The 18186-nt window shown below is 44.9% G+C and overlaps 1 protein-coding gene and 1 non-coding gene across 2 annotated transcripts in view; one reads left to right on the plus strand and one right to left on the minus strand.

Moving 5' to 3' along the window:
* Positions 1 to 18186, minus strand: part of LOC124606847 (4-hydroxy-2-oxoglutarate aldolase, mitochondrial-like) — a 74755-nt gene that overhangs the window by 20731 nt on the left and 35838 nt on the right. Inside the window, exon 2 of the mRNA XM_047138923.1 lies at positions 2949 to 3077. Coding sequence (XP_046994879.1) covers positions 2949 to 3077 — 129 coding nt within the window. The remainder of the gene's footprint in view (positions 1 to 2948; positions 3078 to 18186) is intronic.
* Positions 17644 to 17717, plus strand: Trnat-ugu. Its single transcript has one exon. It is a non-coding gene; the product is annotated as a tRNA-Thr (tRNA).

An 18186-nucleotide genomic window follows, 5' to 3' on the forward strand; every position in this document is an offset into this window, starting at 1 on the left:
CCTTCCAGTGATTTAATCTGTAATGCTGATAAAATTATTGTTAGTTAATTAAGGAGCTAAGAGACTGGCCTGCAAAGGGCCAAGGTACAAACATACATTTGCACCAGCGAAATGTTTCAGAAATGAATTTTATTTATTTTTAATGTATACAGGGTGAGTCACCTAACATTACCGCTGGATATATTTCGTAAACCACATCAAATACTGACGAATCGATTCCACAGACCGAACGTGAGGAGAGCGGCTAGTGTAATTGGTTAATACAAACCATACGTGCACGGAAGTATGTTTTTTAACACAAACCTGCGTTTTTTAAAATGGAACCACGTTAGTTTTGTTAGCACATCTGAACATATAAACAAATACGTAATCAGTGCCGTTTGTTGCATTGTAAAATGTTATTTACATCCGGAGATATTGTAACCTAAAGTTGACGCTTGAGTACCACTCCTCCGCTGTTCGATCGTGTGTATCGGAGAGCACCGAATTACGTAGGGATCCAAAGGGAACGGTGATGGACCTAAGGTACAGAAGAGACTGGAACAGCACATTACGTCCACATGCTAACACCTTTTTATTGGTCTTTTTCACTGACGCACATGTACATTACCATGAGGGGTGAGGTACACGTACACACGTGGTTTCCGTTTTCAATTACGGAGTGGAATAGAGTGTGTCCCGACATGTCAGGCCAATAGATGTTCAATGTGGTGGCCATCATTTGCTGCACACAATTGCAATCTCTGGCGCAATGAATGTCGTACACGCCGCAGTACATCTGGTGTAATGTTGCCGCAGGCTGCCACAATACGTTGTTTCATATCCTCTGGGGTTGTAGGCACATCACGGTACACATTCTCCTTTAACGTACCCCACAGAAAGAAGTCCAGAGGTCTAAGATCAGGAGAAAAGGCTGGCCAATTTATGCGTCCTCCACGTCCTATGAAACGCCCGTCGAACTTCCTGACAAGGGTCAGCCTAGTGTTAATTGCGGAATGTGCATCATGCTGATACCACATACGTCGACGCGTTTCGAATGGGACATTGTCGAGCAACGTGTACGTGTGTACGTGTACCTCATCCCTCATGGTAATGTACATGTGCGTCAGTGAAAAAGACCAATAAAAAGGTGTTAGCATATGGACGTAATGTGCTGTTCCAGTCTCTTCTGTACCTAAGGTCCATCACCGTTCCCTTTGGATCCCTACGAAATTCGGTGCTCTCCGATACACACGATCGAACAGCGGAGGAGTGGTACTCAAGCGTCAACTTTAGGTTACAATATCTCCGGATGTAATTAACATTTTACAATGCAACAAACGGCACTGATTACGTATTTGTTTATATGTTCAGATGTGCTAACAAAACTAACGGGGTTCTATTTAAAAAAACGTAGGTTTGTGTTAAAAAACATACTTCCGTGCATTTTTGTATGGTTTGTATTATCCAATTACACTAGCCGCTCTCCTCACGTTCGGTCTGTGGAATCGGTTCATCAGTATTTGATGTGGTTTACGAAATATATCCAGCGGTAACGTTAGGTGACTCACCCTGTATATGTGTATACACGCTCGTAAAATATAGGTACAAGATGTCTCTCCTAAGAGTCGTCAGGTGCTCTTGTATTTCGGCGGCTGTTAGCTGTTTCGTTTTTGTAACATGTTACTGGAGCAAGCCCAAACAAAGACTACTTATTGCGTCTTTAATAGGGTGCTCAGTGTCGACGGAATGCGCCTGTTTGTTCCCTGTTACAAACAAAATTAGTTTTGAAGTTGAATTTTACATGCACAGTCGGTACAGCGGTCCCAAGTTAGTCTAGTGCGATATTCGTTTGATCGATATTCATTAACAGGGACAGTAAAACACTAAGAATAACAAGTACTTCAGCAGCGCCCTGCTCCGTGCTGACCGCTGCAGCCATGCGGAGCATTACTCAGTCGCTGCTGGAGTACTGGCATTTGAGCCACGGTAAAAATTGCTGTTTTGAAGAGCGCGCCGCAGCGCGTAGTGTGAAGCAGTCGCCCTCCGTTTCTGGCGGTGGCGCCGCTGTGGCAATCGCAGCTTTGGTGTCTCCCTCTGGTGGGAAAGGGGAAAGGTAGCCTGTTCACGTGCATTTAAGGGGCGCTATGAGCTCGCCAGTCAGTCAGACGGGGTCAGTCTGGGTGAGTCTGGAGTCAATCTGGGGTCAGTCTCCCGTCCCCAGCTTGCTAGTCTGTCTCTCGTCCGAATTTGTGGCGCAGTGAGAGAACTCAACGAGTGGTCGCCCGGTCGGGGGCTTAGTTCCTGCACCTGAGTCTGCGCGTTAGGCCGCTAGTCTACCCGTGTTTGCTCAGGCAATGGTCATTGGCGGTTGGATCGATTGGTTGGTCGGTCGCGGGCTGAGACACAATATGACTTGTCCGCATGTGAGGTCGCCATGTGAGTCCAGTGGGCCGCGCCGTATAGCGAGGGGCAGTGGATTCGCGCCCGACACGAGAGCAACAGGAGTCAATCCACGACATCGGTCTGGCCGGTGCGAGCTGCGACGCCGTGAGACGGGAGATCGGCGCACCTTCCTGCGTCCGTTGAAGCGGCTGGCAGCGGACGATTCGAGAGAGCGTTTTGGAGGTGCTGCGCCAGGTCTTCGCCAGAAATCGCAGTTTATTATAAGTTAAGTGATTGATGATATGTTGTTTCATTTACTTGTTAGGTCACCAGCCTCTTTGTTTTGAGGTCGTCCCACCATTCTTCTCCGTTTGAAACTGAAACCACATATCAACTACGTTGCTCTGTGAGAAGATTATAAATATGTAATGTTCTACTGAATTATAACCACATTCTAAAGATAATGCTGAAGATAGTTGTGACAGATAATGCGGAACGCTTGTACTTGAGGTAAGTACATGAGGACTGCGTTACGGCTTTTCAGAACGAAGAACTTTGTAGAATTCAAAGTAAAGTCAACTCACACTCGCATGAAGATCCAGCGATCACCAGCTTGCCGTTAGGGGTGAACTTGCGCACTTGCCGCACCATTTCAATTCTTTCCTCGGTACCCATAAGAGGGTATTCTCCATTTGAGCCCTGCACCACATAACCTGTAAAAATAAGAAGCACTGAAGTGGTTATTTGCATATGGCTATATTATTTGCGCGCAATAGTTTAGCTGCAACCACGCAATAAACTTTGTACTAACAATTACAGCACTTGCTCTATTTTTCCTTCATTATGTGAACATTATTGATGAACATTAATTGGAACAGCCCATTGTCTATATAGTGTTCTCGTGCTAACCTCAGCGATTCGTCTATATATGAACGAGATTTTTGTCCAGCATGAACAAGTTTGGTTTAAAATGGATTTATTGCTAAATATTTTCAAACAGTGTGTACAGTATATATAGTCACATAAGAATAAAGATGGAATCAAGTGACATGTGAACAAGACGTAGAATGCTTTTGTAAGGCATCGCATGTCAGCAGTGATATACGCCACACTGGAATACAGTGAATAGCCATACTTGCAATTTAACGATATTTAATTAGAACTTCTCTAAGGCCATTTTCGGAAAGTGTGTAAAGATTGCTGCTCGATACTTGTACAGGTTTGTGCTCAGGGAATACTGTACACATTTTAGACAAGAAGATGGAAGCTCATTCCAAAATAAGTGGAAAGAAGACATAACAAAATGACAGGAATAGGTGTTTTTAAGAAAGAATGAATGAAAGGAAGTAATACCTCTCAACATTGTGCTCAAATTCTTTTTCATTATTCACTATCGCTCTCACCTTACAATCTATAGTATCATTACCTTTTGTCAGTTACATCGGTAAGTTTTACGCTAAAATTTTCTCGGGATTGGAAGAAAGCTTTTCTGAAGCTTTCTCTTCGAACTTATTTTGAATTTCCTCTACAGACATTTGCAAGTATCCTTATCAGAAGAAAAACTTGGACAGTCTTTGATGTTCTCTAGGCCTTCACCCCTCAAAGCTACAACCGACCATCTAGTGTTGGATAAGATAGTACCAATTCCAGTAGTGTCCACCTAATGGCGAGAAAAACACGTCACTTTCGGTTAATAGGTCAACGATTGCATATCCCTTACTTATCTTCAGTTGCATTCTTTATATTCTAGGAAATATAACATAGATCCAAATCCACGGGGTTTTCCATGATTCTTTTTTTATCTTTAAAAACAGAGCACTGATGCCATTTTGAGTACCAATGGATAAGGCAAATTACTAGACTGTGGATGCTGCTGCAAATGTTTTTGAAGGGAAGAATATTTGCCGATGGGCAAAGTGAATGAAGTTATTTCTAACTAATAATGAACATCTGGACACTATCACACTCTGGGAGTACATTACTCCGTTTTCTTCTCTTACGCGCAAACCGTGGAGCATAAATTTTTGTCTCCTGTTCCCCTGTGCGGCCATGGTTGGCAAGGTGTCACTTATGCTGCACAATAAAACATCTGTTATGTTCCAGTTGCTTAATGAATTTGAAATTGTTGGAATCGCTGCCTGTCCACATCTCTGCCACGCTAAGGCAGACGTGAAACACTAACCAGACGCGCCGAGACCGTTGGTGTGAATTGCGAGACCACTGGGAGAATGCCGCCCGCGACAACAGTAGATATTTATTCTATTGTTGACATTATTAGAGTGGGCGCATTTACGCTTTTCAGGGTTCGCAGTTACGGACACATTACACCAGATATGATGCATCATTCCGTACTCAGACGCTCATTTCGTAGAGGACTACTGGTCGTATTGAGTCCGATTGGGTATGTCAGACAATCTGCGTTAAGGCTTTACGAGGGGCTATCGATGTTCTAGCCTTGGAATGTACCTTATTTCCTCAAAAGTATCCCGACGCCCATTAGTGGTTATTTCTGTGGGGTGAGTCCACCCTTCGCCTTTATGGCAGCTTGAAATCTTCTGGGAACACATTCAATTAAGTGTCTGAGTATCTTTAGGGTAGTGGTTCCCATCCTGGGGGTAATTACCCCCAGAGCGGTTAAATGAAATTTACTAATAGGTAGAGACAAAAGAATTCAATTGTGTTTCGGTCGCAAAACTAAACTTTTTGTACAATACTAATATTAATTCGCAACAACCTATGGTGGAGTTTACAGCTTGTGAAACAAATACGTGAACACCTTCCTCACGTAGTCCACTCATCACATAAATTCTCTGTACTTTGTACCATGTATCCATGATAGTAAATGTGAGACATACATATCACATATTCTTAATTATGTCATCAAAATACCTTTTCCTAATTGTGAGTAGTTCCCATAATAGACTAGAAACTGATCTGTTATTCACTTCGCAACAATGAACCAACAAGTTGACAACAAACACAAAAAACAGTAACTATGTAAAAACTACTACGGCCTTCAGTGGTCAGATAAAATGCAGTGATGTTGGACTCCAGGGTCTGTAGAGAAGTCGTCGGTCTAACAAATGTGTTCTCGTCAGTGCACTAGGCAGAGCAATTATTTCAGGGATGATGTTGTCCACAAAGCATTGCCTCACACAACCTGCTTTATGACAGAGTGCATTGTCATGCTGATGCAACCACTCACCATAATCAAACTGTTCCTGTATTGCACGCAGTATACGATGCTGTGAAATGTGTTCGTATCCTTCGGAATTCAAAATTTTCTTAAGTGCTGTGAATGGACTAAACTGTTCATGAAAAACACCCCCATAGTTAACACCACATTCTCTATACTACACTGTTGACACTGTTGACACCACACATGACGGCAGGTAACGTTCTTCAGGCATTCACCAAACCCAAATCCTTCCATCAGATTGCCACAGAGTATGGCGTACTTGCCTGACCGGCTAGCTGCACGGTCTAACGCGCTGCTTCCTGAGCGGGAAGGCGTCGCAGTCCACAGCACAAATCCGCCTGGAGGATTAGTGTCGAGGTCCGGTGTGCTGGCCAGTGTGTGGATAGTTTTTAAGGCGGTTTTTCATCTGCCTTGGCGAATGCAGACTGGTTCCCCTAATTCCATCTCAGTTACACTATGCTGGCGATTGCTATGCAAACACTGCCTCCACATACGCAAACACCATAATCACTCTACCATGCAAACATCTGGGGCTACACTCGTCTGGTATGACACGTTCCCAGGGGTGTCCACTGGGAGCCGAACCGCACAATAACCTGGGTTCGGTGTGGGACGGCGGTGGGGTGGGTGGACTGCTGTGGCCTGTTGTGGGGTTGTGAACCACTGAGGGCTACGGCGGGACAAAGCCTCTCCGTCGTTTCTAGGTCCCCAGTTCAATACACAATAAACGATGGTGTAGTTCCCCACTGAAGAGCCCCGTTTCCAGTTGTGCTTAAACCACGCTGAGAGGCGCTTAGCATTGAATATAGCAACGTGTGGCTTAAGAGGAGCTTCTCGATCATTGTACCTACAACGACGCTCCACAGTGTTTGACGGTTCCTATGTCAGTACGAGATGTCTGTCTGGTCTTAGTTCAGCTGTGGTTGTTTCTTTGCCTTTCCTCTTCCAAATCACGTCACCGAACAGTCGACTTGGACAGCTTTAGAAGGTTGGAAATGTTCTTTATGTATCTGTAAGTTGGGTCACACCCAATGACTAGTCCACGTCCGAAGTCACTAAACTCTCCTGACAGACCCATTACGCTGTTACTGCTTTTCGTTGCAAATGCAAAACTCCCCAACTCCTTTTATACGGGCGGATCCACCTCTCGTGACACCTAGCGCCAATTCTGCACTACTTAAGGGTGTCCGGATACTTGTTACCAGATAGTGTTTAGGTCTATGATTTAATCCTGTGCTGGTGCAAGGAATTATTTTAACTTGTCGCTTCTTTCACTCTGGCAACGATTAGTTAATGTGAAAAACACCAGACTGCATCGTGGTATGGATTTCGCTATAATCTGAACAAGTAAGTTTTAAGGTGAGAAGAATATGAGGACTCATGGATGGCAATAGAACAATTTCAGTGGCAGCAATATCTATTGATTACAGTCTCCTCTACATCTATAACCATACACTGCAAACCATTGTAAAGTGTATGGCAAAGGGTACTTCCCGTTGTGCCAGATACACTGATGTCCAAAATTAAAGCAACAAACAGAAATTTTGCAAGGTTGCTTTTATTTTGATACAAAACATTATAAACAGGTGATAATAAAGTAGAAACAACGTAAAGAATACAGAACATAAACAACTGCAATATGCATAATGGTAGACAAAAATGTTCTTCTTTTCTTTCAACTAATGGATTTTCACACGCACTCTGACAATCAGTTAATGTGCTCAGTATGGGATGTGACTATCTCTGGCAGCATTACAGGCCTGACAACGACAGGGCATACTGTGAATGTCGTCATCAGTCGCATGTTGAAGCAAGACCCCCCATTCTTCCTGTAGAGCTGTTCGCAGTCTTGGAGAGATGTTGGTGGATGCTGATGTGATGCAAGCAGTCTCCCTAGTGCATCCCAGATTTGCTGTTTGGGATTCAAATCAGGAGAGTGAGCAAGCTACGCTATGCATGCAGTATCTTCCGTTTCCAAGAAAACCTCAACTACCCGTACTCTATGAGGTTGAGCATTAGCGTCCATCAGTACGAAGTCTGGGTCCACAACACCTTGCAGCAACCGCACTCAGATCGGTTTTGGTGCGAGTGGCCACCGTTAGCGGACTGTGCAGCCCCTGAGAGTGATTTCTCTGTGCATGGTGCGATCTTGCAGTCGGTGTGGCAGCAGACTGTGTGGCCTGCAACAGCTGTTTCTCTGCATATGGTGCGATCTCACATTCAGTGTGGCAGCAAACTATGCAGAGGGCAGGCAGCGAGTGGAGTGCTTATGTAATCAAGCATTACATATTTATAAAGAGGTTCACCTTGCTCCTGCGAGTTAATAGGCAATCAATCATTCGATGGACTTCTTCCAAGAGTGGAATAAATTTCCCGCCATTTTCATTTGTTGGAGTGAAAGGGTGTATGCCAGGGTAGTCTATGTATTTGATTTATTTTAGGGATGTATGTGAGGCACTCCTCACTACTTAGCAGAACAATAGGGAGTCATAAATCAATCAGTCAGCTCGATTGACAGCTGCCAAAACTGCACACATGCTGGGGGAAGAGAAGGAGAAGGCTGTAGAGCACTTGTGCTAGAGGGATGGAGATGGGGAGGAGCGGTGGTTTCTCAGGAGGTCAGATTATCCACAGGGCACATAAATCAACCCACAGGATGTCATAAATCAATTAGCATAGCAATGGATTAAGGTTATAAATTAATCCGTTGCCAAAATCGCGCTAATACTCTCTTTGCTCCACTACTCAGGGCTCCGTTTTAAGAACCAGGAACACTAACATTACCTTGGTCTTTTATTGCTGTAAAGCTGAAGTTTCTAAAAAGTGACATTTTAGATACTGATGTCAGCATGCAAAGAAAATTGCAGTTTCCATAACGATAATACAAGAATTCAAGACAACCTGTATTTACTACATACAGACTCAAGTTTATGCCAGAAAGGAACTGTACAAATGAGAATTGTTTAAAAAGTTACCTTCACATGTTAAGACCAATGATGATACAAAATTATTTCAGAATTTAGCCAGGGATAATCTGATGCCCCATTGTTTCTATTCAGTTAAAGAGTATATCAACTGACAAACTGCCTATTGGCTTCTGTCTCGGGTTCTTCGGCCGACGTTCATCTAATGATTTTTCCGACGTTTCGCCAGCACGAGTGGCTGGCATTGTCAAAGCTTCACCCTCCATTGCCGGTGGTGAACTGGAGCCGAGCTCGCGGCCGCAGACTATATGTACCTGGCGCGCCAACGTCCGAGGGCTTCTCCGCTGCCATTTACGGTGCGGTTCTCCTCTTGCTACCTGCGACGGTCGTCCGCTGCAGTACGGAAAGCCAGGATCCGTTTACCTTAAGGCTTTCCTCTTTCTTGTTGAAACTGTTCGCGTGTTTTTGTATTCCTACAGCTTCTCTAAACAAGCGCGTGTGATAGCGCTTCTCTACAGCCAGAACTTCCGTGTCGGCGAATTTTATTACGTGGTCGGTCTCATTCAGTGCGTGCTCTGCCACGGCCGATTTCTCCACCTGCCCCAACCTGCAATGTCGCTTATGCTCTTTGATCCTGGTGTTAATGGATCGTCCAGTCATTCCGACATAAACTTTTCCGCATGTGCATGGTATACGGTATATTCCCGATATTGCAAGTGGGTCTCTTTTCTCCTTCGCCGGTCTAAGACACTCTTTGATCTTCCTTGTCGGTTTGAAAATCGTCTTTACGCCATGTTTGCGCAATATACGGCCGATTCTGTCCGTCACTCTGGGAATGTATGGCAGAAAGGCCGTACCCGACATTTCTTCTTCTGGTTCCTTACTTCGCCGAGTGTTTGGCTCTGTTGCACTTCTAATGTAATTTGTGGAGTACCCATTGCTCCTCAGAACAGTTTCCAGGTGTTGCATTTCTCGTTTGAGGTGTTGCGGCTCACATATTCGTCCTGCTCTCGTTACGAGCGTACTAATCATGCCTCTTTTCTGGCTCGGGTGGTGGTTTGACAGTTTGTGCAGGTATCGGTCCGTGTGTGTCGTTTTTCGATACACGCTGTGTCCCAGGTTTTCGCCGTCCCTTGTGACCAGCACATTTAGAAATGGCAGTTTCTTGTCTTTTTCTACTTCCATGGTAAATGTTATATTGGCATGGAGGCTGTTCAAGTGCCTTAGGAAGTCACCGAGCTGTTCTTCACCATGGGTCCACACCACGAAAGTATCATCGACATACCTGTACCACACCTTAGGTTTGCAAGTCGCCGAGTGCAGTGCCTGTGCTTCGAATTGTTCCATGAAGAAGTTGACCACCACTGGACTGAGAGGACTACCCATGGCGACGCCTTACATCTGTTCGTAGAAATCACCATTCCACGTGAAATAGCTCGTGGTGACACATGCATGGAGGAGCTTTTTGATGTCTTGCGCGAACATGGAACCGATGTGCTCCAGAGCGTCACTGAGTGGCACTTTCGTAAATAACGAAACAACATCAAAGCTGACCAGTATGTCGTTTGGTGCAAGTTTCAGTAGAGAAATCGGCCGTGGCAGAGCACGCACTGAATGAGATCGACCACGTAATAAAATTCGCCGACACGGAAGTTCTGGCTGTAGAGAAGCACTATCACACGCGCTTGTTTAGAGAAGCTGTAGAAATACAAAAACACGCGAACAGTTTCAACAAGAAAGAGGAAAGCCTTAAGGTAAACGGATCCTGGCTTTCCGTACTGCAGCGGACGACCGTCGCAGGTAGCAAGAGGAGAACCGCACCGGAAATGACAGCGGAGAAGCCCTCGGACGTTGGCGCGCCAGGTACATATAGTCTGCGGCCGCGAGCTCGGCTCCAGTTCACCACCGGCATTGGAGGGTGAAGCTTTGACAATGCCAGCCACTCGTGCTGGCGAAACGTCGGAAAAATCATTAGATGAACGTCGGCCGAAGAACCCGAGACAGAAGCCAATAGGCAGTTTGTCTACAAGTGGCCACGAAAGCCTTAACAATTTTGTAGTATATCAACTGTGTATTTTTGCTTGAAAACTACACTTATTTATTAAGAAGTAAACAATCTTTGTGTTGCGTTGTTGTGTGTAAGTGAAGTGTCAATCTAACTCGTAATCCATTGAAAACTATTCTTTTATTTACAATGAAATATTATTTCGTTGTGTTGTGGTACTGAACAGAAGTTTCAAACCCAAATGCGTGTTGCTGAGTTTGTATTTTTAATCTTGCATTGTAGTGAACTGTATTGCCCATTATCACGTGGTACATTTGTGCAGCTGGTGTACTCAACTGTATGAAATAAAGAAATAAGCAATTAGACATCTGTCTTTTAATCTCCGCAGCTGCTATCGCTTCACGAGTAAGCTACTCTTCTTATGGAGTCGTGAACGTTAGGCAATTAGCACGACACACAACCCGTCTCTGTGTAAGGGCACGACGCCACCATCGTTTTGTCAAAGTAACGTGCGGTGTTTCTCGTCGTCAGCGCTAGACGTGACGTAATGTAACGTTTGATCTCATCACATGTGAATCCCGGTCCTTGAATTACGCCGAAAATGCTTTGTGGTACTTGATGTGATTCTGACGCAACATTCAGTGTGAGCCGACCTTAATGAGCCGGCCGTGCTAGAACCTTGGCCGTAATCCGAGAACACCAGAGCGGACAACGGGACGGCCAGTTCTACTGGAGCGCGCTTGTTTCTTGGCTGCTTCACCTGTACGTCCAATGCTAGTCTAATGGGTGGGCACTATCTCGTGAGACACATCCTTTGTGAATCATGTTGAAAGACTGACATCACGTACCGTACCGGAAACAGAACCGTGGATTTTGGCCTCAACAGAACCGTGGGATTCTGGCTTCTCGCGGATAATACAGTTACCGTCTGACCGCCCGTACACACTTCATTGCCAGACTCAAAGCTTCAATGTGCCAGTAATTCTTTCTGTGACGTGTATTGGGATAGTTCGACTGGGAACAGATTTGCCTGGGAGAGGTCAGAATTTCTGCTTCGATTTCAGATCTGGAGCGAGACATCACCTAGAGTAAAAAGATTCTCAATTATGATTTACGTATGCCTGAAATAAATACATCAGTTGTTCCAGATCAGGTTTCTTTCGGCATGTATTTGAGAACCACAGGCAATATCGCGTCATGCCTCTCGACTATGGTGAGCGGTTATCTTATCACAACATTGCCATATTTTACAGATACACTCTCCTGTGGAAATGAAGAGTCTTATCGCCAACCGATGTATCGAGAATGACACAGCACTTACCGACAGAATCATATTGTCATAGTCATCATTAATCGGTTCACTCACTGCAGAGAGTTATGATCTCATTTCTTCATTCTTTTCTTGAGTAAATGAATCTTCGACTATACGTCTCTATCCACAGCGATCTTAGGCTCTTCTACATACAATAGGCCGGTAATGTTTTTCGTTTGATCCAGCTATCAATGAGGTCTGTGAAAAAAGTACTGAGATCGACTATTTATCTACGAAAGTTTTTTTTTTAAACAACAATAGTGTCCCCTTCAAAGTAGATCCCTTCGGCAGAGCCGTTCTTCCGTCTTGGTAGCAGCGCCGAAAGGATTCGACTGATTGGGTCTTTAACAAGTCGGTCACATTCTTTCACCAGAGTCCCAAAATGATGAACCTTTTACGAATTTCTTCAATTTCGGAAAAAAGTGACAAGGACACAGATGACGTGAACTGGGGGGGGGGGGGGGGGCTGTGGAACAACATGAAAATCTATTGAGGTCAAAAATTCCCTGATGCAAGTGGCCGTGTGACAAGTGCCGTTGTCATGGTACAGCATACACTTGTCGGCAATGTCTCGTCTCACTTCATTCAGCTTTTTCCTGACCCTTCAAGGACATCTTCGCAGAACACTTGGTTGACAATTTGTCCTGAAGGACAAATAGGACAAATCCTACTGTCAAATATACAGATCATCATTGTTTTGATCTTTGATTTGCTCGCTCGAGCTTTTTCACTCGAGGATATGTGCCACTCCTCACTTTGCCACTTTGTCTCAGGATCGAACTCAAAAATCCAGGCTCCATCTCCTGTGCTGACATGACTGAACCATTCGCAGTAATTGACAATCCTCTCAAGAAGATCGACACACACGTTGTTCGAGTGTCCTTGTGCTCAGTTTGAGGTTCTTTTTAGCACAGACCATTCGCATGTGCAAAACTTCGGGCAAAATTTGATGTACGGTGAAAGTGTTTAAGTTTAACAGGCCACTCATCATCCCTATTTGTCAAACGACAGTCTCATCTCACAAGAGCACGCACACGTTCGACGTTTTCGTCGGTTTTTGAAGTTGAAGGTCCCCCTGAGCGAGATTCATCTTCAATGTGTTTTCGGCCATCCAAAAATGATTTTTGGCAGCAAAAAATATGTGCTCTTGATAAGGAATGTTCCCCACAGTCCTGTTTCAACTTTTCAAGGGTCACACTCACGGGTTCCACAAGTTTAACGAAAAACTTGGCGGGCATAACATACCTTTAAATTCCGCTGTTCCATTTTCGTAACAGAGAACAAAAACCGAGCTTCGGTGAAGGTACTGTCAAAAATCATGTGATGGATTCAAGGAGCTGAAACTCGGTCTGAGCATCTGGAAGGGATGACCACATCGGCCTACACAAGTAGAACAATACACCGTTACCAGATCGCTCGCAGTGTTGTCAGTCTTTTCTCTCACACATCGTATTTGTTACTCTTCATCGTGGTCTTCAGCCTCTGATTTTGCCTGGCAAAAATTTACCCAAGGAATTTGAAGTAGCTTTGACTGACACACGACGATAAACTCCTTGTAACGCTAAGTTCTTCCGCTGGGTGACCCAGCACTTCGACGTACTTTCAGAGATTGCTCAGGGATATCTTATGATTATTTGCGTATGAAGGACCCACAACCTCCAGCGGTCCATTGCACAGTAACAATGTAATTATGACTTATTCTGTTTGTTACTTTAATGACCATTTTTTTCTGTGAAAATATCTTCACAGCAGTGAAGAAGCCTGTAATATGCATAACCAAAACGTACAAAGCGGAAAACAGAGTAAAGCAAGAACTGAAACTTCTGCAAGGTTCGCAGGAGAGCTTCTGTAAAGTTTGGAAGGTAGGAGACGAGATACTGGCAGAAGTAAAGCTATAGGGAGCGGGCGTGAGTCGTGCTTCGGTAGCTCAGATGGTAGAGCACTTGCCCGCGAAAGGCAAAGGTCCCGAGTTCGAGTCTCGGTCGGGCACACAGTTTTAATCTGCCAGGAAGTTTCATATCAGCGCACACTCCGCTGCAGAGTGAAAATCTCATTCTGAAAGCAAGAACTCTTAGGTGCAAAAGTGCTGTGATGCGGCTGCCATCTTTGCTGGAACAGCTCGTTGCATCGTCGTTGTGCCGTCTTCTATTGCATTCAGTGAACTCATACAGAAGCGAATATCGTCCAGATTCTATCCATATTACTGCAATGTACCACTGTTAATGCACAACTAACACTGCCGGACAGCAAAACACTAGTCAGAACCGAGCAGTACTGAATACAAGCTTGCGGGCAACGGCGCAAAGAGCGCATTGCTGTTGCCAACGACAGGTAACATGAGCGAATCGAAACAAGACACCCAGTGCATACCATAGACATTTGCACCGTTGCGCACTATTTCCAGTATAATTGAGGTAAGAAACGAAATTCAGTAGCTCTGTAACGAGCCTCCTGAGACTGTACATCCCTTATACTAAAATACTCAGAATGTTTCCCTAAACTGCCTCTGAAAGTTTTTCTGGTTCACCCTGTATAATGGCAACATTGGTTCTTTTTGTCTAAGGAACACGAAACATCTTCTTCCAACAGCACACATCGAAGGTATCAATTCTGATCTTGTCACCACGTTTCATGGTCCAGATCTCACAGATATAAAAGCACACAGCGAACACCAATGATTCCACTTTCATCTTTTCTGTTTTGGATATTTGCCATTTCTGTGACATCTTAGTGAGTTAAAACATTGCGGCTCGGCCAAGGACGATTCATCGTTTTACGATATTGCAGTGCCTGTGTTATCATGAAATACAATGCAAGGTTCCTTTGGACACACATGCATGGAGCAGGTAATGTGGCGACTGCAGTCACTATGAAATTCATTAAATGTAGTCGCAATTGCGAGTACGGATAACCATCAGCTGTAGAATGGGATGACGACAATGAAAATTTGTGCAGGGGCGGGACTCAAACCCGAATTTCCCGCTTATCGCGAGCGGTCGCCTTACCGTTTGGCTACCCGTGCACGACTCACGGTCACGTACACACTTCCTTATGTCGTCGACCATGTGTCTACATGCACGAATGTCCAGGGGGACATTACGTCTTAATTCGGAACAACATAGGCACTGCAATCGTATTTATCCGCCGACACCGGACGAGCTACTTTCAAGTGAAATGTCTCACATGTACGGCAATATACATAATGGATGTACGAGTACAGATCGTAGACGTATGGCTGACGACATATGGAAGTTTGGGTCTGGCTTTGAGTCGTGCGCCGATAGCCAAATCGTAAGGCGACCGCTCACGATAGGTGTAAAATCCGGGTTCGAGTCCCGCCCCTGCACAAATTTTCATTGTAGTCGTTCCATTCTGTACCTAATGGTTGTCCATACTCGCAATTGCGATTACATTTAATGTGTCCATAGTTTTATTCCTTTATCACAATTCCTATGCGCTGATCAGATATCCCAGACATACGCATTCATTCACTACCTCCAGAGCCATTAGGCAACTTGTAAGTTGGATTTGATCTAAACCTTGTCGAGTACAATGAGACGACAAAAGTCAGTGTCGAACATCCCTTTCCCCGGCGTACTGCAGCACCTCGACGTAGGCTAGACACAACTACTCCTTGGATGTCCCTGAAGAAATATTGAGCCATGCTGCCTCTGTTGCCCGTCCATAATTGCGAAAGTGTCCGCCCCAGTAGCTGAGTGGTCAGCGTGACGGATTTGTCGTCCTACGGGCCCGGGTTCGATTCCCAGCTGGGTCGGGGATTTTCTCCGCTCAGGGACAGGGTGTTGTGTTGTCTTCATCGTCATTTCATCCCCATCCAGCGCGCAGGTCGCCCAACGTGGCGTCGAATGTAACAAGAAATGCACGAAGGCGGCTGGACTTGCCCCACAAGGGGCCTCCCGGCCAATGACGCCAAACGCTCATTTCTAATTTCAGAGCGAAAGTCTGGCAGGTGAAGGATTTTGTGCGCGGACTGACCTCTCGATTATGTCCTATAAATGTTCGATAGGATTAATGACGTATGGGTGGCCAAATCATCCAGTAGAATTGTCCAGAATGTTCTGACATGGAGTATTGTTATCCACACAAATTCTACATGAAGTCCATGGATGGCTGCAAATGGGTCTCCAAGTAGCCGAACGTAACCACTTCCGGTCAATTATTGGTTCAATTGGACCAGAGGATCCAGTCCATTCAATGCAAACAGAGGCCACACCATTATGGAGCTGCCATCAGCTTTCACAGTACCTTATTCAGAGCTTGGGTCCCTAGCTTCGTGGAGCCTGCGCCACACTCAGCCGTGCCATCAGCTCTTGCCGATTGAAATAGGGATTCACTTATAAACGCCACGGTTTTCCAGTCGTCCAACCGATATGATCACGAGCCCAGGAGAGAAGCTGCAGGCGATGTCGTGCTAATAGCAAAAGCATTCGCGTCGGTCGTCTGTTGCCATAGTCCATTATCGCCAACTTTCGCCGCACTGTCCTAGCGGATACGTTCGTCGTACATTCCACATTGAGTTCTGCGGTTATTTCACGCAGCGTTGCTTGGCCGTTGCTTTCGGCCATTAAGGGAGGGCCGCCGGCCACCGCGATGTCTGTTCTTGATACTGTGGATCTCGGAATACTGAATTCCTTAACGACTTCCGAAATGGAATGTCCAATGCGTCTAGCTCCAACTACAATTCCGCCTTCAAAGTCTGTTAATTGCCATCGCGTGGCCATAATCCCGTCGGAAATCTTTTCACATGAATCACCTGCCCTTTTATGTCTTGCGTACGCGATACTGCGACCATGTGTATACGTGCATATCGCTTTCTGTTATACCGGAGCCAAGGTAGCCCCTGAAGGCCGGCAACCCATATTACACCACAGAGGACGAGGTTGTCTATGCCCAAGACGTACCAAAAGCACCATGGTAAACACCAGCTATTTACATACAAGATAATGGAAACAGACATTCCGAAGCACTACTTCCTGCAGGGGGAGTTCGAGCCACGGCCTGCAGGAAGTATCACTACTCCAAAACCTGACTGGCTGGAGACAGCTATTTAGAGGCTAGAACCAGCCCCGAAGTTCAGTTCACGCCGGATGCCGACCTCGTGTAATGCGACTGTTGAAGATTACGTCTTGGTCTCTGAACTGGAGTGTTACTAGTGTGAGTGTGTGTTACTGTGAACCTTTGTGGAAAATTAGAAGTGAACTTTTTTTTGCCTCAATAAGGAGACTTTTACTGGCATAGTTATTGTTGTACCTTTCGTTTGTTGTTCAGTCATCAACCGTGTGAATTTACATCAATAAAAGTTGTGTTTGTGAAAAATTGCAAATTGTCAGTCACAACACTTTTCAATGACTTTTGTCACCTCAGTGTCATAACCATTAGACTGCTCTTTTTCATGTTTATCTCTAGACCGAAATGTAAACTTATTTATCTTTACTCTGAAGAACAGATCACTAAATGTTTCCCCACTCTTGCAATGATCGTATAAACAGCAATGGGGAGAATGGTGATTTTCCTGCCGCTAATTGAAATTCCATCATTCCAGCCATCGAGTGCGCCTCTGATGATATACTCTACGTAGATGTTACAGAGGTGAGGTCATAGTATACAATCTTGTCTGATTCCATTTGTCATTTCGCAAAGCTCCGAGTATTCACCATCCAACTGTATGATTTGAGTATATCTGGCATAAAGATCTTTTAGTAAATGATAATTAATTGAAACCCTCAGCTCCCGACAGGTGTTCTTGATACACCTCGAATGTGGTTATCACGGGAGGCGTGCTAGGGATAAATCCCTGCAGTCGCGCTGTTCGTCTGTGTCCTCGGTGGCTCAGTTGGATAGAGCGTCTGCCATGTAAGCAGGAGATCCCGGGTTCGAGTCCCGGCCGAGGCACACATTTTCGGCTGTCCCCATCGAGGTATACCAACAACACCTGTCGGCAGCTGAGGATTTCAACTAATAATTATCATTTATTGTAGAGAAGCTGCACGGTCATCAATGGTATCTGTTCTTTCGAGAACAGTTACTATCTTCATATATATACCTTTTAGTAGTGATTGAGAACCCCATACTCATCGAGCATATGCCACAGCTTGTCCCACATGACACAATCAAAGGCCTAGGAAACAAATGAAGGAAAATTATTTCAATAAATTTTTGGTCATGTTACTTCTCTTCGGAACAGCACACAAATTCCTCAGGGAACCTCAGATTAGTTAAAGTGTTATCAGGGGTAAGAAATTTACGACGATTAGCAGATGGGGTGTCCCAGTGTGGACACTTCTTAAATTTCATAAACCGTTTGAGATATCATAAAACGGTTTCTTGCAAATCATAATTCGCAAAGCGCTTGTAATATGCT

Source organism: Schistocerca americana, chromosome 3 (genome assembly GCF_021461395.2).
Source record: "Schistocerca americana isolate TAMUIC-IGC-003095 chromosome 3, iqSchAmer2.1, whole genome shotgun sequence".
NCBI classification, from domain to species: Eukaryota; Metazoa; Arthropoda; class Insecta; order Orthoptera; family Acrididae; genus Schistocerca; species Schistocerca americana.